Consider the following 24,386-nt stretch of genomic DNA (forward strand, 5'->3'; position numbering starts at 1 on the left):
ACACAGCTGTAAGACTGCCACATTCCACGTTAGCAGATACAGACTTCTGGAGAGAAACGAACCGTCTGTGAAGCACTGCCGATGGGCCCACTCCCCAGGCAGTTGTCCCTTTGGAGGTCCGTCCGCGTGCTTCCCACAGGCAAGTGATCCCCAGTGGTCGCTCCCCAAGAACAGGCCTCTCCCTTTTCTGACCAGATGCCAGGTGGCACACCCTGGGTATGTTGTGACAAAACGTGTGGTCTCCTGGTTACCTCAGGAAGAAAACGTGGGCAACCAGGAGGCTCCACATTGTCAGGATGTGACACACTACATTCTGGATATTTGAAAGCCTGCCAGATCTAAAATTTTGGATGGGAACTTCTCTCCAGATTCCCCCCTTTTATCTGGAAGGGAAATAAATAAGTAAAAGATGAAAAAAAAATAATCCACAAGCTAGACAGTACAGGATTTGATACACAACAGGCTTTGATATGCGGAGGCCATAACTGGATTGACCAAACTCCTATCTGTAATGCTTCCAGAAACCTGGTGGTGAGTGTATCCCAAGTGCAGGGGACAGTGAAGAACCCAAACAAAGGAGTAGTTGTGTTATTGATCATGGCTTACTCAAAGTCTCTGAAAGGAATACAGGGTCATAAATAAAATTACTGGGAAGGTAACCAAAAAAGTATGGAATTGAATCAGATGTATAAATGGTGTTTTGAACCTTTAGACTCACAAAATTTAGAAATAACTGTGTTCTTTTCAATGCTTACAAGTTCTTGATGAACTTTTCAGTCCTTTTAACAAAAAATTAAATAAATCCAGAAATTTCTTAACTAAGTTCAGAAAGGCTTCTTTGTTAGTTTATATGGAAATGGAGACTTTTTAAATTTTTTTTAATGTTTTTAATTTTTATTCCATAAACCACTTTGGCATTTTTCAGAATGAGCCATTCCTGTCTGTAATCTTCCACTTGAAACTCACAGTATCCTTCAGGGGGCAGAGAAGAATAGAGGAGATGACTTGCACATATGCTCCTATATTCTAATAGCAAGGTTTTGACACTGATGATCAGAAGAAAATTTAGATTGTGTCCTTAGTTTCTACAGCACTGGAGATGACACAGTCACAGTTCACTAATGCTGCAGTCTTTGAGGTAAGTGAAGAATATTCTATCTTTGAGCAAGAAGGGAGGCCAAAAGGCTACTCAGGAGTGTGAAGAGAATAGTGTAGTCTCTTAGGTCAGATGATGCCACCCCCTCAAAGCGAATGTAGAGAACTTCAAGAGAAAGAATGGGAGACACTTACATCTCTCCTGGAAATCACTGCAGAAAATTCTAAATCCATAGGCATTGAAAAGATGGCCATAGGAGAAAGATCTGTCTTGGAGAGGAAGGTGTAGTTTACAGATTACACATCTCACTAAATTTCATGGAAGGAGTCTGGTGCCACAGGAACTCATTGCCACCTAGCTAACCCCTCTCTGATTAGCATATGACAAATCCAAAGTCTGGAAAAGCATATGGCATCACACATAACAAACAGCAATGCACAGCAAAACCACTGTGTCAAAACCCCAGGTATAACAGCATTTATGTTCCTTTGATTCTTACCTCTAAATCATTAAAAAATAAGTGTGTATCAGCAAGATTAAAAATCATTTCTTCCATTCGTAGTCCAAGAGTCACTGCCATTGGTGGATCCTTAAGAAACAGAAATCAAGGTTAACTACTTGAATACCTTTAAGTTACATCATGACTTTAAAAAATGCATTTTGAAACATTATCACTGCAACAAATTTCTCTAAAATCCTTTCAGTATTAAGCTATTTTAGTGTAACACTACAAGAAGAGTTTGCTGAACCTGTGTGAAAACATTCGGGGAGCTGGGTATGTTTTTTTAAAGTTGAGACATTTGTAACCTGGCTAAACTATGGGAAAGGGGGAAGGCTGGTGGCCCTATGTAAACCTGCATAAATAAGGCTGTAAACAGGCAGGGTACTTTCTACTAAATATACCTATAAGAAAAAAAAATATTAAAATAAAAATATACTACATTTTTCATCCCTGAGTCTTTTATAAAAATATGTAAGTATCTTGATTGTCAATTTGTGGGCAGAAGAGAAAGAGTCAAGAAGCTGTAACTGATTTTTCTGAGCCCATGTACTGTTAGTGGCAGAGGCTGGAACAAAATTATTCCATGTGATACCCAGCCCACCACACAATTCCTCTGGCCTCTTAGCTTGTCTTCCCAATTTTTGGATGCACAGAAGTCCTCAACAAGGCTGTGCTAAACAGGACTAGAAAAGGTAGTTTACCTCTACCAAATGATTTCTTTGTAAGTGATTATCCTACCCTTTGATAGGAAGGTATGGTTTATGAGGCCTTTTCAATTTCTAATGTTTCTGCTTTAGAAAAGTATAAAAGGCAGTCTGAACACTTGTCCATTTCCCCAAACTGAGTTTCTCTTTAGATAAATCATCACTGCCTTACCTATGCTTATGCCTATATCAGTTCTTCCCTAAACTCTGCTGCTCCAATATGCATTGTCACTGTGCTTTGTCCTTTCCAGTCTAAATATGTACTGTTCTCCTGTGCACTCACTGAAGAATTCCCAGGATCTCCTGTATGGTTTTATTGCAGGTATTCTGCAAAGTGCCTGCAAGCATTCTTCTAAGTATTCTTCAGCATGTTTATAATCTATGGCACAATTCTTTAAGTGCTCTACAGTAATGTGAAAGCATATGCAAGTTTGATTTTGTTACAGATAATCCCTTCACTTATTTTGAAATACAGGATTCCTGTCCCTGGATGGGATTCATTCAAAATGTTGCTATCTGCTTGTAGGTCAGCTTTCATTTTATCAAATCATGCTACCTCAGCAAGATACAAGAAATTTCCTGTTCTGCAATAGCTGTTTGTCTAAGAGCCTTTATTGTGCAGCAAATGTGAGGCAATTAACTTGATTTTGCTAGGCTTGCTAGGAAAGAGGTTGAGGCAAATTATATTATCTTATGTTTCTTTAAGGATAAGAGCTCACATGGACAGTTTCTGATGTCTACCTGATAGCTGGTAACTAGTTATTCCACTGCCTTAATCATCTGCCTGAGCTTGTGAGGTTCAGCTAACATTTTACACTTAAGATACTACAATATTTTTCAAAAGTGGATGTGATACTCTTCTCATTAAAACAAGAACAAAAATCTAAATTTCATAATTTAAAGTGATTGACACTCGTGAGTTTTTAGAAATCTTTTTTTAAAATACCTTGAGATTACAAGTCTAAAAGTTTACCAGTATGTTCCCATCTGGAAAAAAAAAAAAAAAAAAAAAAAGAGAACAACAAGAAACACCCCATTCAAAACCTCAAATGATCATTCATTAGTATTAGGATCAAAGGCTTCCCAATCAGGATCATACATCTGCTACTCTAGGGCTTCACAAAGACAGATTAAAAGATGGCTTCTGCCCTGAAGCACTAAAAAAACTAATGGTAAAATCTGAAACATAGACATATTTTGACCCTTGCTCATGAAAAAGTCAGACTTGAAGAAAAGAATAGTGTGTAAGAAATTGTAATGATCCAAAGTTAGATCCAATTCTTTGGCACTGAAAGGCAATATTTCTATACTGACCTTTGAACTGGTCTAGACTACCTTTCAGAAGTAAAAACCAAAGGCAGTGCCTAGTAATGTAACTTCATCCCATACGTCTTCTGCAATCATGTTCACTGGATCTGAAAGCCATGTGGGTGAAGGCAGCAGCAAGTGTAAAGGTCAGTTTTCCAAGGGGATGTTTAAGGAATGCACGTTAGGAGATTTGCAAAAACTCGTGTAAGATACTTAGAACACAAATCATAAAAATACTTTGGACTCATGAGATTCCTCATCAAGCCATAATGCTTTTATCAAAATGTCATCACATATACACGTGTTCCTCTCTCCTTTCTCTTGCAGTTTCTTCTGTGCACAGTAAATTATGATTTTTTTTTTCTCCTTAGATACAATATAATAAAGAGTTTCTGCAATATGTTTTTTTGCCTCAGTCCTATGAACACTAAGGTATGTGCATAGCTTTATGCACAGGTGGTAACTCATTATTATTTATGTGAGTTAAGTTATTCACTGGAGTACTTCCAAGACTGGAATCTTAAACTTCTGATTCTCAGCCTCTTTTTTCCCCTTCCTGGGTAGAAGTGGAGTGAAATGAGGAAATATGCTATAACATATTCCATTATAATCCAATTTATTTTTACAGAAACTACCAAATATGTATCACAATTTCCTGCCTTGCCTAGTATTCTTGAAAGATATAAATATGACATAGCTTTTACGATTTTCTTATTAGTAGCATTTTTGTAACCAACTATGCCTGACTTTATTACTGTTAAAATGAGATTTCTTACATTCCTGTTTTGACAAAGGCATGTGTAGGATATTGCCAGGTACTATAAAATAAAATAGAACAAAGAGACTTCATTTCAGTTTAGCATGAAATCAGTCTGGGATCTCCATGTAACAACATCTACTAAGAAGAGTCACTGGAATTGAAATCTCAAGACAGGAACAATTCCTCCTTTAATAAATTTGAACAAACACGCACTGCAACTGTTTAACAAGAATTAGACATCAAGTTCCAGCTCTTGCCATGTAAGTCCATCCTTTCACATACAAAAATAAACAGAGGAAGCAGATTTGTCAGTGTCTTGTGGTTTTATAATGTTTGCAGAATGTGGGGGAACATCCCAATCTTTATTTTACTGTCTTTCAGCTCAAAACAGGAGTTGCAGACTGACTCAAGTGGCACAAAGAACTGAGTTGAAAAGAGAGAAATGTGCAGCTGATATAGATTCGAGCACAGCAAATTGAGAAATTAAATAAAAGGCAGACTGTTGTTCTGTGCTACTCTGCACAAGCACATACAAAAGAGGAAATAATAATAATAACAATAACAAAAACAATAATAATAATAATAATTAAGAAACTAAACGAAACAGAACAAAACTAATCTGGAAGTTTTCCCCAGATAATTTGCAGAATAAAGAAGCATAACTCTTTGGCCCTCAGAAGCATGATCTTAGATGCATGCAAAGGAAACAGGACCAGCTATGGCACTTCTGTATACCAAAATACCACTTTAGTTACATTATTTTGAAGGCACTAAACTGGAGCCAGACTGTCTGCCTATGGACTTTTCTACTAGACTGGTCCATCCACTAGAATGCCTCCTGGGAGACTAGGTAAAAATATCCTGGGACAACCAATATTTATATGTTTTGACCAAGAGAAAAGTGGCTTGAATGAAGTCCCAAAAGCTCAGTGGTCATTAGTGGAAGAAAACTACTTAATATTATGTTGGAAGGTCAGTTTTCAGCACTAGATGTTCAAAAATAACTTAATTTCTTGGAAAAATAAAATACAAACATACCAAACAATTTTATACAAAGCCTCACATAACAAACAGGTAAACAGGCAGTCAGGTAGATTCATTTTGACAGGAATTTGTATGCACGAAGTGTTAAACATAAGCAAGAAATCAAACAAGCAAAATATATGAATAATGTTCTAAGAACAGATTTTCAATGGATGGCTGTCCTGAGCAGACTTACAACAGCATTGACCTCTGGAAAAAGATTGGAAATGTTTAAGTTATATACTAATATTTTTTAGCTTAAAGACACTTCCCTACATTACACAGGAATCCCAGATTTAAGTTTAGCTCTCACAATCTCATAGGGGACACTCGTTCCCAGGAGAGTTTCACATAGGTGGTATTGGAGGAAGAGAATACATCTCTTAAAAACCATATCTGGTGGCTGATGAAGGACAACTCACGTACTCCACAAGGAGTTTCTGTTCCGTGCTCTCCAGAAGGCAGTAGGAAAATGGACTCAGAGGTCTCAGACAATGAGGGAGTGAATGGAGAGCACAACTGGAAGTTATGAGAGATACACGATTAATATAGACAAACTAAAGCATGTTCATGAGTGAATTTGAGAGTGTCAACGTGTGCTAATAGTGACAAAGTTTTTCTGTTTAATGACTAGACAAGCGGCATGTGAGCAATAAAATCCTTCGGAGCCTGTTCCAGAGAAGTCTACAAGGTTAACACGGCCTCCCTGACAACTTTCTGGCATTAGCAATTCTATAAAAAATGTCAAGATGTGATCATGAAGTGTGGATTGGTTTTGATTTTTGCACTTGGAGATCACATTCTCATCTTCCCAAGGGTATGAGGGACTTTCATACTTTTTTTTTTTTTTTTAACCAGTTTCACTTTAAGTCACAGCACTTATCTGTGCATCCTTGCCCTCTGGTTTGACCTGGGGGAAATGAGTGAAATATAAATGCTCTGAGGTAGAAAAAATGCAGCTTAATCAGCCTTATATCAGTGAGAATAACTGGAATATAACGGAGCAGGGAATATATGCTGCTCACAGGGAATAAGAATGTACCTCATAAACTTTAACAGATGATGAAATATAACACATGTCCTGTCACATCAACAAATCCTTACTTAAGAGTTCAGCATTGTAGAAGAGTGTATCTGCCAACTGGTGCTCAGCTGCAAAAACCATCATCAGCCACACAAGTCATAATATAACAGCTCAAATGATGATGTTCATAATTTACTACTGTAGTAAATAATTAAAAATAGAAATGTACTAATTTTATGAAGTACGAGGCAGATGAGCAAATGAGGTGAACGATGAGAGGTACTTTCAATGCTGGGAAGCAGCACAGTTACCCTGAAACCTAACAGAGGTATAGGGTAGTTTTTATTCTCTCCTTATGTTAATTCTGACCAATGTGATCAAATAACCACTACACCAAAAGTCAGACAGAAGCACCAACAGGTAGAAAACAGCAAGACACAGAATCGTTCTCTGGATATGCTTTATATCTTGATATTTTAAAGTGATACATTGATCCGCCTCTGGCCAAATCTCTCCCACTTCAGTGGAGTTCAAAGCTATACTACCAGTGCTGAGGTAAGAGGCAGCAATTTGCTGGTCTCTCCCCCTAGCTATAACAGCATGACAGCCAACCCCACACACTGCACTCCATGCAGTCTATAATGCACAGAAAGGAGAGATTTATTATTATTATTATTATTATTATTAATATTTTGTTTTTACCTGCTCACTGGCAGAAATTAGGTAAAGACATAATGAAAAAGGAGAATGAAAGTTCACACATCAAGAAATAGATGTAAGAGAACTGAGGGTAAATATCCTTGCTTGTTTGTGTATTTGCACTGGTCCTAAACACAGCATTTTACCCTTTGAAAGTACAAAGTGAGCACACTTGGTATAAAAAGACTCCTTCCCTTCCCCAGAGTTCACAATAAAGACTCTCTAATCTAATTTAGAGTATTAAAATATAGAATATTTAAACCCAATTGTTATACAAAATACATATGGAAAAAATACACGTGTGCAACTGAGCATTTGTAATATTACACACCTTTAATTTTATTTTTATTTTTTTTTTAATCAGAGAACAAATCATCACAAAAAAAAATTTAGTATCATTATTATTTTGTAGTACCCTGAGAATTTTTCATTGTACAGGCTTTCTAGGAACAAGTAGCACCTGCAACACTTTTGAAAGACCACTGTGCTCACTGGGAACTTCACTATTCATGAGTTATTTATCCTCATAGTGATCCAATTCTCATAACCTTGGTTTGGATTAAGACCTTGTTTATAGATAGAGATCATATGCAGGAATGATAAGGGCTACATCTGCTAGAAAGGTCATGCACCAGAAGCTTACTGAGGTGCAGCTGTGCTATCTTTCCCTTCTCTTATGTCTAACCTCTTAGGCACTTAGGCTCAGACAGATCCCATCTTAAGTTTAGACAACACTTCAATGACATGCAAAAGTTAAAGCCTACTAATGATAAGCTCTCCCTGTATTCCCTTTTGTACTGCCCCAGTCTACTGTTGCAGTCAGCAAGACACATATTCCAGCTTAATTGGTACTTTCTCATTAAGTTCTCTATAAATATATTAAAGGTAGTTACTGTAGGAAAAAAAAAAAAAAAGGAAAAAGTCTACTAATTTTCTATTACAGTCCCTGGAAATGAACACATTTCTCTATTTATATGGATGTTGTTTATCAGTATACATATATTAAAAAAAAAAAAAAGTTACTTAAGAATTCCACTCCTTTTACTTCATGGTTGTCCATGACATTTGTTTACTGATGCTGATGTCAGCAGTATAAATACATTAATTTCACTTGCCCTTGGGATATTTTTGGTTTATACAAGCCAACTGTATCTGCTGGCAATACTACTGGCTGTTAATATGCCTTTACTGTTTCTAACATCTCTGTATGGAGAATCAAGTATAGTAACAGTTGAGTTCTTAAAGACCAGTAGCACTGGTCTTTCTCAAATATTCAAACTCATAACAAAAGCAAGAATCCAAGAGGAATTACTTTTCTGTAGCTGTCTTTAAGACAGTTTATAGTTATCCATAAATGTTTGAGAATTAGAAAAATCTGCTCTGATTTTTAAAACATTGTAATAGTTGATTCAGACTTTGCTTATGGAGTATGTGAGGTGCATGAGATGGAAACATCCTAAGGGCACAATCAAACAGGGATGAAAGAAACGACAGCATCACTGTGGCAATTCTGCAAGCTCTGTGGTAGTCTGTGGGCTACACACAAAAGTAATACAAATGTTCATGTTCAGCTAGGTTTCTCTCTTGATTTGCTAATTAGAAATGTTTCTTACAAAGTAGCTGTTGTTACAGTGTTTGAAAAACAGTAGAAGAGAAGTTTTTGACAGGGTATTGAAATGCATACTGATATGGCACTGTTAAGCTGCAACATAAACAAGCCTATTTTGTACAAGACATGAATAACTACTCTTATCTTAGCATTCCAGAAAATCAGATTTTTGTCTGGGCCTGTGAGTTTTCTTATTAGCTTTCTCTTTTTATAACCGCAAACATCTGCCTTGAAACACAGAGGACTGGCCCATCAGCAGTTATAATCTGCAGGTTCTGGCTTTGGAAATTTCTGGCCCATTGGCTGGGGAGTTTGGGTGTGGAAAACATTTCTCTAATGTACGCTTTCTCACAGGCTTCTCTTAAGCATCTGATTCTGGCAGAGATAAAGAGGCAGGAAACTTACGACAAACAAGCAGTTCTTCTGCTTGTTTAAGTTTTAAGTTTTTCTTAAGAAAAAATAGGTTTGCATTTATTACTCTTGAATGGCAAAGCACCTAGTAAACCTTTTGCATGTGTACCAACATTCTCCCTGTCCATTTTTCTCCCGTCTATACATCTGCCCTAATGGTTTTGTTTGATTAACTTCTGTCCCTCTTGGCAGCCCACTCCCACTGCTACATGCTGTTTTTTTCCCCAACCCCTTCTCCCCCTTGCTCCTGCCACCAGCAGGACTCCCTGCTGACTCATCAGGGCAACCCCACCTTATCATCCAGCGGACTGTGGCTCCTTTCCTCTCCCTCCTTCACTCCCTCCCTCTTTTCTTCCCTCTTCCTGTTGCTTTCCCACTTGCTGCTCTGTGACCTGAATGTCTTTTGGATCTCCTTGCAGGAAAGAGAATGAGTGCAACTGTCTGGTGGGGAGAGGGATTCACTCCCTAGCATTACTCAGACTAGAGCCAGCCAGTGGGACCAAAGATGCAATGGAAAAGCTAGGGAGTAAAAGAATAACATCTGCAGCTGGCGCTTAAACAGGTCTGTCTTACTTATCCTGATTCATCAGTTTCCCTGTAAACCCATCATTCCAGTTTTCTTATTTCTTCCTCTATGCATCCAAATGCTGTCAGTTATTTCCATTTGCCCGTCGAATCCATTGTCTGCCTGGAATGTCTGCTCCAATGTACCTCAGGGACCTTGTCCTTGTTCTTCTATAAACTCTTCCCTCATTTGTAACATCTGCTTCAGTCCTGCTTTATGTTTTGTGCTTAGAGTCCATCTCATTTCTCTCCTTGACTTTTTCATGTTAACCTTCTGAAAATGGGGTTTACTGCACACTTTCCCTCTACCTTCCCTGAAGCCATTATGAACACATAGGTGTACAGGCCAGACAGCTATGATACAGTGAATCAACACGAAAATCATGGATCACATACCTTGCCATATTTTTGTGCATAGGATCCCGTAAGCAGCGAATGAAAAACTATGATTGTTTCATCCAAATCCCAAACAAATACACGCTGAAAACAGAAGTGGAGACAGTATTAACAAATAAATAACATCAGAGTCCCACAACCACCCCACCCATGGTGCCTAAAATTCAGCTTAGTCCTAAACTTTAACTGTAACTTAACTAAGCAGGTTTTCTCTGAAAATCAGCAAGAATAGTATGTTATGCATCTATTGGTAAAAAGTCAGATGGACAGTAACACTTAAAGGTTGGACTAGGTGATCTTAGAGGTCTTTTTCCAACCTGAATGATTCTATGATTTCAACTGTTCAACCATTTCTTATTCTTCCCTTAAAAAGCTTTTCAAAAAAGTTGCATAACACAGATTTCAGAAACATGATGGGGGTCAAATGCAAGTGTTATCTTAATGATAAACTCAGATACTCCTCTTAGTAACTTAACAAATCTGTGACTCAAGATTCTTTTCTCCTGCATAGCGAGAATCAAGTCCTGGGTAAAAGTACTACCTGCCACATAGAATGTCATACAGGATTTAAATCTTATTTTAGGATTAAAAAAATATATGTTAATAACAGTTTCTGTATAAAAGCAATGTACCTGGCGTGTGCATTCAGTGCTTTGCACTGCAGCCTATCCTGTCACCCCAACAGTGACTGTGTCATCAGCCAAGTCCTAGCCAAGTCTGTTTTCTGCTGTACCCAGAGGTGTTCAGTGAAGGCACAGGCAGCGTGGCTGTCTGGGGCTACCCACTCCGAAAACCAGTCTCGTGGCAGTAGGAGGCACAGCACACAGGCGCGCAGCACATTCTTCCAATGCCAGCGTTTCATACATGAAGGCACTGAGCTTCTTCTCCTTGTTGCATTAAGGTAGCACGCTGCTAATGCAGGAGTACTAAGACTATAATTACCCCCTTGCTAAGAGGTCTTCTGTGTTTTAAATCATCCCTGCATATATTAGGTAGATATATTTCTTCACTAAGGCATCAATATTGCACTTACTTAAGTACTGTCATAACTTTACTCATGTCAGCTGCATCACTGAAATCCACTGACATCAGTTAAAACATAAAAACAGGTCTGTTCATAAGTACTTGAAAGGCTATGGCCAGATGATCCTGCATATTTACACTGCATTCATAAATAAATGTAGTAAGGCTGAGAAACATATTTGAGATTTCCTATTCCAAAAACTGAAAGAAACTCTGACTATTTTGAATAAACAAGTCTCACAATTTTGTGGTTCTATTGTATGAAGAACTAAAGGACCCACAGTCAGAGCTAAAAAGTGGAAGGCTGAATCACATTTACTTTTCTTTGTCGTACAGAACTGTAATGTCTCATTGTACATGTATATTAAAACAGCAGCTAATATCTGTTAAGTTCAGTTAGCGACATCAAGTCCATTATGTTTTCTAAAGTGCCTTAAGCTATTTCCACAGCTGTACTTTTCAGAATTTACTTTTCATCAGAAGAAACTTCCACATTACCATTCATCAATTACTGCAGGCATACCTCCAAGTCACTGTCCGGAGGGGGTGATGGATTATTCTTCCGCCCTCTACCCCGAGACTTTGACCCAGAACTCCTACATGTTCTCTCATCAAGATCTTTGATTGGCGTGGAGGGGCTCTGTACTGTGTCAAACTCCCCTGTAAAGTCAACCATTCATAGCAAAATTAGTGCCGGATTTTTAAGTAATAAACTTTTTTTCCACAGCTAGACAGACCTGTATGCAAACACAACCACAAAATGTGCCTAAATAAATTGTACAAAATGACTGATAAGCAGTTTGTCCAGTGTAGAAGGAGTCTGCAGATGCCACAAACACTTTTGACTTTACAAAGGAAATGTTATAAATCTTAGTAGAATAAGAGAGAGATAAAAATAATACATACGCTTGTGCAGACCTACACATACATACATGAGCATAAGCAAAATATTGATAGAGCCAAGGAAGATGTATTTTAGAAGTCATACGAATGAACGAATGATTTATCAAAACATGAAGTGTGTTTTAGTTAAAAAAAGTTTATTTCCCATTTTTGGAGATCACTTGGACTTATTTACAAGTCCTGTGTTTTACCAGAACACCCTTTGGTACTCATCCACACACACCAGAATACCAAGACTGCTTCATCTCCTCCTCTGTCTCCTCCTCTAGTAGAGTTTTTTTTTTTTTTTTTTTTCTTCCCACTTTAACTCTGACCATGAATTGGCAGAGGAAAGTCACAATTTTAAATGTATTATTCCACTTACTACCAAAAAAAGTGGAAAGTCGTATTTGCTGTAGTCCGATCATCTTTCTCTAAGTATTGGCCACTGTCTCCTGCCAGAGAAAAGACATTGAGCTAGAAGGACCTTTGATCTAGTATGGCATAGTTGCTCTTAATGCTCAGGCTTATACCCCTGACTTTTTAAATGTAATCTGCTTTGCCTCTGTTGGTAACAAATGGCTTTGGAGGTGATCACACACAACAGCAGATATGTAAGACAGACCAAAGAAGGTACCTCCGGGAAGGATGGTGTGTAACTTGGCCTTCTAAAGCATTTTTACACCGCATCTCAGTAACTGGAAATTATCCTTTTCTTCGTAACACAGTATTTTCAGTGCCCCTTTAAAACTGCTAGCAATAAATACAGTTTGGTGAAGTTCATGAGTGCTAAATTACATAAATACTCTTTCATTATCTAGACTATTAAAGATTTGTTTTTTTCTCTACCAGTGAAGGAATGGGTACAGCTTAGATCTGACATCTACTATAGAGTTTGATTCAAGGGATTCCTCGTGCTGCATGTAATTGTGATTTTCTGGGCTTTTTTATTGTTGTTTGTTTGTTTGGCAATATTTGTTAGAAGTGCTCATGATGCCACTTCTGAAAAAAAACAAAACAACAACAACAACAAAACTGGTACAAATGTTTCAAAAGAATTATCTATGATGAATCTGATTTTGAACTGGAATCTGAACACCATACATTTTTAGTAAAGAGGATTGCTAAGACTGCCAAACTCCACCAGGAAACAGAGAAAGTGTCCAGCAGATCAAGAAGAGTGATTTTCTGCTCTGTTCAGATCTTGCAAGGCAATGTCTGAAAAAAGGCTTTGTTCTGGGTCCCCAGGTACCAGAGAGAGATTGACAAGCTGGAGGTAGTCCAACTGAGAGCAACCACAACAGTTAAAGGGCTGGAGCACATAGGAGGAAAGGCTGAGGGACTTTCCGTGGAGCTGTAGAGAGAAATGACAAGAAACAACAGATACAAATCACAGCAGAGGATATTCCTGTTGGTTAGAAAAAGAAAAAGTTCTTCACTGTGAGAGTGGTCAGGCCCTGGGACAGATGCCTAGAGAGTCTGTGAGTTCTCCATCCTTGCAGATACTCAAAACTTGACTGGAGAGAACCCTGAGCAATATGATATAAATTGGCTCGTCCATGAGCAGTTTGGACCAAAAGACCAGTAGAAGTCCCTTCCAACTTGCATGATTGAAAGTTTCTATGACCTTCCCTGAGTCATTCACCTCTTTCTCTCTCCACAACAAAGAAAACAATTCTAGTCTAAGAAGAAAAAATAGAACACAATCTTAAGTGAGAGTCTGAGTGTAACGTAACACCACAGTTAAATTCTTCGTCTCTTCCATCATTTATTTATACCTTACAGTGAACCACATACAAAATATTATTAAAATAAATATACTAGGAAGATATACTTACATATCTTGTATGGAAAGAAAATACTGTTGTATTTCTTGGAAGAATAAGATTTAAGCCCATAATGTTGCATTCCTGAATGGGAGCTCTAGGCATTATGGGGAAAGAATTCAAGATTTAAGGACAGGGCAGAACATGAAGAAAGTTAGATCCTGAGCATATTGGTTAGGATATTTACCTGGAAGAAGGACATATCTAGGTTCTGTTGACCTCTCTGAGGCACATTTGTTTATTTGACTGAATGACTGATATATATATGTATACATAAGTATAAATACAGAGATGCTTTCATGACTCAGAATCCATATACCTGCACATCCAAGTGGAAGATGATGAATCCTCCATGAAACAGGAGGAAATCAAATCTGTCTCTCTCACTTCCTGACAAAGTACCCTAATTATTCTACCGTCACCTGGAAGAGTATACTACTATTTTCTTCTCAAAATAGATGATGACTAGTTCAATGTTGTAAAACCAATGTGTGTCTCTGGCTGTGCAGAATATAGCCAAACTTTCAGGCAGCTGCTAAGAAGAGATATTCAGAACTGTAATTTGAGAATTTATTCCAGGTGCCATTTTAGATAGGTCTATCCTGATCATATATATTCTGTGGTATTTTCTCTTGTCTTTCAGCTGAAACTCTTATCAGAAAAGAAATGATGGGGAAATTAGGCAGCAATAATAATATCTAATTAATAATGTTCCCATAGTGTTTTTACTTTGTCCCTACACAATGGGGAGAGAGTTCTTATTGACTACTTATTTCTATTCCCAGAATGGTGTTGATGTCAATAAGGACACTGCAGGTCGTGGAGCAATCAATAAGGTCACATTATCTTCGTTCTTTCTCCATAAGTAGAACAGCAAAATATACTTTTCTAAATGTAAGAATGTACAAAAAGGTGTTTCAGAATCACATTCCTTGCACAGCAAAAACTGATACTGACTTCAAAAGAAGTTTTGAGTATACAAGTGTTATGTACAAAACTATAATTTCCCAGCTACTCTGACAGAATGGAAAAAGAATCCAAAAACAAAACCCAGCAAAAGAGTCAAAAACTAAATAACTGAATATGAATGTTTACATTCTTATCACAAAAATTTTCATATTTATAACATGCCAAGATTTTACAAGAAAATCAAGGCTCACTTCTACAGTAATCTACAGTAATATATTAAAACATCTGTTTTCAATGAGCGTGCTTACTCCAATCTACCAAAAATAAAATATATATAAAAGAACAACACCCTATTTTCTAAATCTTCTCTGAAAGTATCTAACAACTGAAGTAAACAACTTCAAGTTTCATTTAGCATTAGCCATTACCAGTTGCTCCAGGCCTCTGCTTGGGCCAACACTGTATGTGATTGCATAATTATCCATTAATCAGTACTGTAACTAATCACTGTACGTTCTAAGTCCTATATATTTAGAGCCAACTTTATTTCATTACACTAATCTCTAAATCAGAATGAGCAGCTGTCTCTTACTTGAATGCAAGGTATGCATCTATTTTAGAACTGCATAAGTCTGTAGTGATTTTTATTTTTATTTTTTTTGAAAAACTGTAGGCTTAATTGTTTGATTTGCTTTTTACCAACAGCAGGCTAAATGAGCAACTGCATTTTCTTATCTTTAATTTGCTTTAGAAATGAGGTCAATACTGATAAAAGGAAAACATTAAAAATTCAGCTCTGTAAAAGAATCTGAGAAATTCTAGTACCAAAGAGTACCAAAAACCTAACCCTTATAAAGATTTTCTACTGCAGTTAACATTAGACAGAAATTTTTATTGTAATATTTGAATTCTTTTAGCTTTTCCAATATTTAGCACATGCCTAATAAGTACACGTCATAGCCTTCTCTCACTGGAACTATGAGCAGCATCAAAGATCCAATAAAACAAGAGGAAAATGTTAAAACTGGAACGTTGAATGACCACTTCATCACAGATGTTCGTGCACATATTCATACACTGGTTCATGTCCAGCATGAAGCCTTCCATGCCACAGAGACCTTGCAGCAGCTCCAACCAGAGGTTAGGGAGTTACACCAAAACTGGTAAAAACAGAGGTAGTTCATATTCAGAACATTTTTTTCTCACCTGTACTTTGATGCAAGCATCCCCTCCTCCCTGTTAAAACACAGTTGTGCCACTTAAGCTGGAGAAAAGTGTGGGCACAGGCCAGAACAAGTTCTCAATGAGACAACTTCTGGCGTGTGTAATGGTGGAAAGCTACCACTGACTGTCTTGTGTGTGTTTGTATCCTGTTCCAGCCGAGCATGTCGCAGCCTCTCACCAAATACTGTCAGGAGCAGGGGACACTGAATCTTCTCCCTGTCTTCCAGTGAGACTTCTGTGGAAGTGGCTGTCTCTGGATCCCAGCAGCCTATTGACAGTCCACAAGCTCCTCAAAAAAACAGGACTTTTGCCAAGAATCCCTTTCTTTAGTAGAAGCAAAGACCAGACCCATAATGTGTTATCAGTTGTTATGAGTAGTAGAGAGAGTAATGCCTATTTCAATTTTCATCTCATTTTCTTTACTTGGTCAACAAATAAAATTATAACAGATATTTAAATCTTGATCTGATGGGGCTTTTTATCACAAGAAGTCCTGTGTATATGGAGAGTACTAGAGACTAATTTGAATTAGCAGCTAGCAGAGATGGCGGAAGAATGAAGTGCCTTACTGTGTTTAATCTTATGTTTTAATTGGAGTAACTCTTAGGACCAAGCAATGAAGGTCTGTTAGGCAGCCAGCAAACATGTTGAGTACTGAACCTCTGCAGTATGATCTATCTGAAGTGATTTCTATATCCAAGACACTGAATCTCATGCATATAAATTTATTTTTACAGTGACACACAATGGCACAGGCATGTCATGTATTCTCAAAGTGGGTGTTGCACTCTCAATAAAGGGTCTCATGACCAGTTCAGCACTTCACAGAAATAAGGAGTGAGTGGGCAGATTTGTAAGTTCAGATGCACAACTTACTTAAAAGGAAAAGAAGTTCATACGCTTAAACAATCCACAAATAAGAAAAGTCCTTACTGTTTCATAGATGTGCAGCCTTCAATATATTTTCTATCTGTTTAAGCTATGTAAAATTCTTTTCTTTTGTCAATTCCTAATTTGTCTGTTTTGCTATTCAATACTAAGGTAGTTTTAAGACATAAGATATCTACACAGCATTTCTAGGAAACAGATACACAAGGTTGAGACAAAGGGAAAATGCTGTCTGATTTTCTCAAATAAAAATATAGAATAACAAAGGAACAAGGAAAAGTGCACCAGACATGCACAATTATCAAAAAATTGATTGTGAATACTCTTTCCACTCTTTTGAAAATACATTACATAAGATCGTGCTTTATCATGAATGTTCTGCAACTGCTGGAATTTCAATTGATTTTAAGTTGTATCTTTACTTTTCTTCCTAAAATTGCTCTTTGAGGCATTTTATGTTTTCATCAAAAACCAAGAGAACATGCATTGCCCAGAGAAGTTGTGGATGCCCTATCCCTGGAAGTGTTTAAAACCAAGTTGGATGGGACTTTGGGCAACCTGATCTCTTGGAAGGTGTCCCTGCCCATGGCAGGGGGTTGGAACTAGGTGGTCTTTAAGGTCCCTTCCAACTCAAACCATTCTGTGATTCTATGATCTCCCCATATCCATACCATGCCATACCACAAATATGCACATGCATGCACATATATACACAATTTAAAGATCAGTCTGAGGAAAAAAGCTAGCAGGAAAAAAAAATCAACTCATGAAATTAAACATTCTAAAGTTTTCAGTAAATTTAAGCAGCTTACATGAAGTATGAGGCCTTGCCTATACTCTTCTACACAGTATTACCCTTCCTTTCTACACACTATTATAACAATTTTACCATGATGTTTATCAGTGTTCAGTTGTTAGGATGAGAATTAGGAAAATTTACAGAATGAGTTGACTTTGTGAGCAAAGCACATTTTCCCTTTTCAGACCCTAATCCAAAACCAGTTTGTTAGTGTATTCATAAATTGTCACAGCCTGTGGGCAAGGCAGACTTTAACCACGCTGTATATGTGAAGCCACTGTCCCTACAAGATTGCTCTAACTGCACTGGGCCAGGCAGCTGGCAATTATCTCCTTTCTCACAGATGCTACATGCAGCTCTAAGTAGGCTGTTTAGGATATAAATATGAAATAAAACTGGGATAGATTTTTAAGGAATTCCTGAAATAATTGAAACAATATAGGAAAGTAAGGATGAAAAAACAGGCTCTATTCACCCAGTAAGGTTAACCACACATCTGACTGTGGCTGTAAGTTCCTAAGCCAGCCCACAGAGAAGTTTGAGACTCTGAACTGTACTATGCATCATTTCAAAGGCATAATTTTATCTTGATGTACTTTAGTCCCATATAGATTAAATGTGGGAAAATACATTGGTGAGATGTTCAGGAACTCTAGTATGGAAAAAAAAATCCTTGGTTAACATCTGCATTTTCATGACATGTATAACAGAGAAAATAAATGACTGTGAACTGGGTTATAATGATAATGAGAAAAAATGAGGAGCTGTCATTATCCAACAGTGATGCCCTAAAAACACAGATGCGTAACTAAATACTGTGTTGTAATGCATATGCACAAGGGGGCAGAGTTGGGCAGGCAAAATTAGTCTCCTGATTTCTCTTTGGAGCTATCTTTTTCACAGTTTCAATTACTTTAATTTTTTGTTTGTTTGTTTGTTTTAAAGAATTGTGTTAATAACTGATCACTCTATTCTTAGTCACCTAAATTTGTGAATTAGCAAGTCTGGCTTCTATACGTTTTGAATAAAATGCATGTACACTTGCTGGTATGATTGGGGCATAATTAAATGAAGAAAAACATAGTGTTTTAAATCATTTGCAGTAACACTTCAGAATATGCAAGTAGATACCAGAATGTTACACTGCCAGTAACTGGGGATCTGACTGAATTTTTATTTAAGGTTTATTACTGTACATTTGTTTTTGGTACTAACAGATCCCTAACAGACCATTGCAACAATTTCAGTCCACTCCTTCCACAGATAATGTCAAACTGCAAAGAAGTGGTTTGGTTTTGTTTGTTTGTTTGTTTTTAACTTACAAACAAGTTACACAGATTTCTTAAATAAACAAACAAACAAAAACAAACAGAAAGCTTATTTTGATTGGTTTGCATGATAAATAAAGTTTCCTGAAAGGCATGAGCTTAAAGTGTCAAACAGTACAAAATCACCAGGGTAGACATGGAAATCTTGGCTTTATACAAATACAGGATAAGATTAAAATTTTGTTTTCACCTGAATGTAGATCTGTACCTGGTTGACTAGTCAGGCCAGGGAGAGATTCCTGTAACTGGTAGGTTGATGATGATGATGAAGTGACATCAGCCGAGTTGTTTGAGGTCATATATGCACCATATGTTGATGCTGAGTAATACTGTGCATACTGGTTTTGGCCAAAAGCTGTGTATGATGGATAATCCTAAAAGGGCAAATGCAGTTAACTGAGTAGAGTAACAAGCAATTTTTCCATAAAGTATTTCTGTATGCAATCAAATGACTTATGCAAGGAGCTGCCGGATTTTATTTTACATTTTCTAGTTTAAGAATATTTATTAGAAGACTACGGGAAGATTGATGAAGTATTTAGGTGCCAAAAGATGAAACTAGGCATCCACTGGGACTTTCATTGTTTTCCATGGAAAATAGCACTGAACCACAGTAAGTCTCATTGAGCATAAAAAATCTAAACTTAAATAACACGCCATCATTAGAGTTACAGAAATACTTTTATAATGCACAAAGAAAAATGTTGATATTCATACCTGTTGTGAACTACTGAAGTTTGTAGAATTTGAAACAGAATTGTTTGCATAAATAGTGGATGATGGTGTAAAACTAGAACCTAAAATTAAAACTGTGATTAGTTGCAATAACTTGTGAATCAAAATACAATTCTAAATACAGAATTTCATGTTAAGGCATAGATAAATCAGAGGAGCAAACAATTTTTATTTTTCATTTAAATAATAAAACATTACAATGAGACTTTAAAAGAAATGAAATGCTACTTCCATGCATACAGGCATACAGCCTTTTTCTCACAATTGAAGGAAGGTATTGACAATAAGTCATTACAGTAATCTCAAAAGCAATTTTCAGTGTATTACAGTGTCTCACCTCTGTTCAGATATTGTTATTCTCTTTTTCCTTTATTTCCTTATAAGTTGTAATGCTTACATGTATGTTCACTTATGAAACAAAAATCTTTTTTTTAAAAAAAATAATATTTTAATGATCTGGTTGTTTTTAATCAACCTGTAATGAGGCATTTCCATGTTTTCAAGATAATTCAGATGATTAATATTGCACTTGCAATATTTAAAAAATTTGCCATTGTATTAGAAACTAAAAATGTATTCAGATAAAGTATCAATGATCAAAGGGCAATAAATGAATTATAAATTGAATAATAAATGCAAGAATAGATATGAATTAAGGAGAAATTCTAAAAGAAGCATCTAATGAAGTCATACTCAGAAACATGGAAACAAGGGAAAGTGACTTGTGTTCTCCGGTAAATACAACTAATGCTTCCAGTCTTGCCATGTGATTTTACCCCATAAAAAACTTAAGTTGCAAATAAGGACTGCATTGCATGTCATGATTTAGATTAGATAATGACCAAAACGAATATATGTATACATGTTAATACTGGAAAAAATAAAATAAAATCTGGCTTTATATTGTAGAGGTGAAAGTAGCTGCCAATGACACGCATATTTGCTAGAGATCACAAAAATGAACTGAAAATATAAAAATGAGGGAATAGCGGGCCATCGACAGCAGCAGGGCAGGACGATGCATGACAGCAAGGGCTACTCACCTGGCATCTGATATGAATATGGTGTTTGGCCTGGCTGTGGGGTGGAAAAACCTGGACTGTAACTGAGGCACCCACTCTGCAGTGGTGACTGTGTCTGCGAGAGCCCACTTTCTGTCTTGATGCCTGGCAACATTACACCCAAATCTGTATAAGAAATTAATTTTCAACTGATTCTTTAAAATATTTTCTTACAGTGGGGAAAAATAATAATAATAATAATAATAAAAAGGCAAAAATGTTCACATCAGCATTGCTCTTACTTCTATGTAAGGAGAAGTAATAAGAGGTCAAATACCGTAAGTAGGTAGGCTGTATGGCTGTCCTGTCTGTGAGTAGGCTGTATAGACCGCTGGTTGCTGCATTCCTGAATACTGGGTTTGTCCGGCATAGGCAGACATTGTTTGAGCTGCTGGTGTAGAAAGAATGTGTGGATAGGGCCTAAATATCAGGAAAAATAGCATTACTGTGGCAACAAATACTTTGTATGTTTATTCAAGCAATAAAGAAAAAGGTTTAAAGATATCCAAAGGCAGTTCATTACTCTGCTAACTCTTCCTCTTTGGGAGTAATTCCATCCCCCACTGAAATAAACTGAAAAAACACTCTGGCTCATTCTCCAGGGCACTATGAGTATTTTGTGCTGTCCCATCACTACAATTTAATTCTTAAGCTTCTGTGTCCAGCTCTAGGTGCACTGTACCACTGCTGTAACAGTTTTGTATGGATTTGACCCTTTTGAGCCAAGATAGGCATGCTCAAATGAGAAAGTCCCTCAACTTTTTTAATCCAGTGGAGGGACAGTTGGACTGGAAGAATAAAGGAAATACAGAGGAGTACATTAAAGCTACTACATTGTGTTTTCTATGTGTGGTTCTGCTTCAGCAGACACCTAGCAGACATCTCTGGCTTCAATGGGAGGTGGATCATGCCCACAGAGAGAAGCATGAAAACTATTGACAGCAATACTTTGGTAACCAGATGGGCTTTAAACAGTTGGAAAATATGGGCTAGGGAAGCAGAATGAAAATAAAAATGGCTTTAATTTATAAATACTGGGGTTTTATTGAGAGATTGAATAAAATCAAGTTTAAAATTTTTGCCCTCCAGAGTTGCAAAAACATACAGAGAAACATTTGTCTTGGATTGTTTTGTAAGTCAAATAAGATTTTATGGACTAAGAGTTGAATAAACATATTCTGCAGAATTAAGCTAACTGAAACCTGGCCATTAAAGCCATGACTAAATTTCAGATTCTAATTTATTTTTCTTTATTCCTTTTTTTTTCTTTCTAATTATTTCAGTACAGTTGGCAGCCATTGCTATCAGAAAAGGATTACTCATTAATTTAGATGATAGTAAATTATTACAGTAGATTAAAAAATCTATTAAATCTTGTAATGTATTTGGGCAAAGGTATCTGATATAGTCTGCCAAAACTTGTTTTAAGTGGAATAAGGAGGAATGTTTTTAGTTTAGGCATCTACTTTCTCTATCAGTAAATACTGGTTAACATGAAATGAATGCAAATTTGTTAAAGAAATTTGAAAAAGCTTCACTTCATCAGCTATAGTTTCAATGTTTTCTCTGTATCAAATATCAAAGTTGCATAGGTAGATGCATTGAATACACTGAAAAAAATATATGGCATACTGAAATCCAGCACCCTTTTCCAAAGCACTTATCACAGGTCATGCAATTTTATAGGTTGTCAGTTTCATCAGTTTCATAAAACATCCTCAGTGCTTTCCATAATGTTCCCACTCCTCAATTTATATGATTGACAGAGTTAATTTTCCTCAATAAATAAAATAAAAATAAAAATAAAAATAAAAATAAAAATAAAAATAAAAATAAAAATAAAAATAAAAATAAAATAAAAATAAAAATAAAAATAAAAATAAAAATAAATAAAAATAAAAATAAAAATAATAAATTGGAAGTAAGGTTCTAGTTTTAATAACCTCCATTGGCTTCAAAATAATTTTAAAAAGAGAGAGAGAGATTAAAGTTAATCTGATATAATTTGTTTGATTTTTAGATCTTACGGTCTTGGAGAAAGAGTAGGAAAGGGTGGTTCATAACTCTGGAATGTTTGGAACAATTTGGCAGTACTGGGAGGGTTACCCTTAAGTACGCATCTTGCACATGCAATTGTAGTTTCTAAATATAAACTGTCTTCAAAATATGTCTGTATTTAATGCCAGCACTATTAAGACGCTGATGTGTAAGAAAGTAACACTCCAATTTTTTCCTTCTGTTTTGTGCAGAAATTCAAGGATATCTCTTGTGCAGCAGTACAGTATTGCACAGAGTAAGATCTTACTCTGCAGCCATGTGAGAACAAAAAATTGGACGTAGAACTGTAATAGATTCCGTACTGAGGGTTAAGTATTTTACTTTCTTTCTTCTGGTGATGAATATTTGTTTGCAGCAAACCACAGATCTGCCTACAACCAAGGTCAATTCCATATACAAGACAAGAAGAGGTACAGACACTAACTTGGAAGGATATATCTGTGGTGAGTATTGATGCGCTGATCTTGGGCTGTAACCACTACTTGTTATTACTGCAAAACAGAAAACAAAGAGTTTGACAGTTAAAAACATCATGAGACCAATACAGCCAAACAGTCTAAATACAAATACAGTCACATTAGCAGAAAATCTCATTGAAATGAACAGCTTTTCAACAAAGATGTCACCTGAACTGTAACATCTTAATACACAAACTAAAACGTTTGGCAAACTCAACAAACATTCATTGTTTACAGTCTACATTAACAAGTTTAATTTTGATACTGTATAGTAAAAATATGTTTTATATGGGTATGATCAATTTTAGTTTGCTTAGGTGATGGGAGATACCCAACTGACTACTGGAAACCAAATAAACATCATTATCAACAGGCTGATTAGAACACAGGCACTAACAACATTTGTATTTCAAAAGTAAGCAAAAACAGCCCTGTACAGTAGCCATCAAAATTATGTATGTCTATACTATTAACAGCTGCATTCTTCCAAGAAAGCTAACAGAACAATAGTCACATCCTATTAAAATTTCATTCAAAAGCGGTGCTCACACTGGATTAATTCCAAGTGTTTGGAAGTTTCTCTTTCCTTTAGCCATCTGTCTTGACTAAGACAGATGTATTCCAAATATATGTACTCTAAAGTGTTGAACCAATCCCTTCAGACCAAATCCATACTGGGCAAACATACAGAGTGTCTTTATTAGGCCATCTGCTGCTCATTCACTTTTCAAAAGATTAAAGTAGTACACAACGAAGCACTGGAATTTCTTTAGTCTAATCAATCATAGTTGTACTTCAAAGTGTACCCTCTTCCTGAGTTATTCGTAATGGTAGTAGAAATGAACTTTCAGAATTATATAAGTGACAAATAGGTTTAGGTTCCTAACTATTTTATGAAACATGATATATTTCTACATCCAGGTCTAATTAATGTCTTTGAGATCTATTGCTTTGAACATATGCAGAACTTCATATTTTTAAAGCTAGTTTAAACACATTTAGAACATGTACGACTTAAAAGGAAATACAGTAGAAGAAAAACCATTAGCTTTTTTTTTTTTTAAATGTGCAGTTGAGAATGACTTGAAAATAAAAAAGT

At 36.4% G+C, this 24,386-nt stretch overlaps 1 protein-coding gene across 5 annotated transcripts in view; it reads right to left on the minus strand.

The window, feature by feature from the left end:
• Positions 1-24,386, minus strand: part of EYA4 (EYA transcriptional coactivator and phosphatase 4) — a 154,455-nt gene that overhangs the window by 14,930 nt on the left and 115,139 nt on the right. For 3 of the 5 annotated variants that reach the window (XM_080583813.1, XM_080583817.1, XM_080583816.1), the window contains 8 exons: positions 23,254-23,320; positions 21,049-21,191; positions 20,754-20,897; positions 19,693-19,772; positions 19,184-19,349; positions 11,643-11,779; positions 10,097-10,180; positions 1,596-1,685 (listed from right to left, as the gene is read on the minus strand). In XM_080583813.1, the coding sequence (XP_080439939.1) occupies positions 1,596-1,685; positions 10,097-10,180; positions 11,643-11,779; positions 19,184-19,349; positions 19,693-19,772; positions 20,754-20,897; positions 21,049-21,191; positions 23,254-23,320 (911 nt within the window). Of the gene's footprint in view, positions 1-1,595; positions 1,686-10,096; positions 10,181-11,642; positions 11,780-19,165; positions 19,350-19,692; positions 19,773-20,753; positions 20,898-21,048; positions 21,192-23,253; positions 23,321-24,386 lie in introns of all 5 variants that reach the window. The other 2 variants (XM_080583815.1, XM_080583814.1) reach the window with 1 other exon arrangement.

Source organism: Anser brachyrhynchus (genome assembly GCF_964034855.1).
Source record: "Anser brachyrhynchus genome assembly, chromosome: 3".
NCBI classification, from domain to species: Eukaryota; Metazoa; Chordata; class Aves; order Anseriformes; family Anatidae; genus Anser; species Anser brachyrhynchus.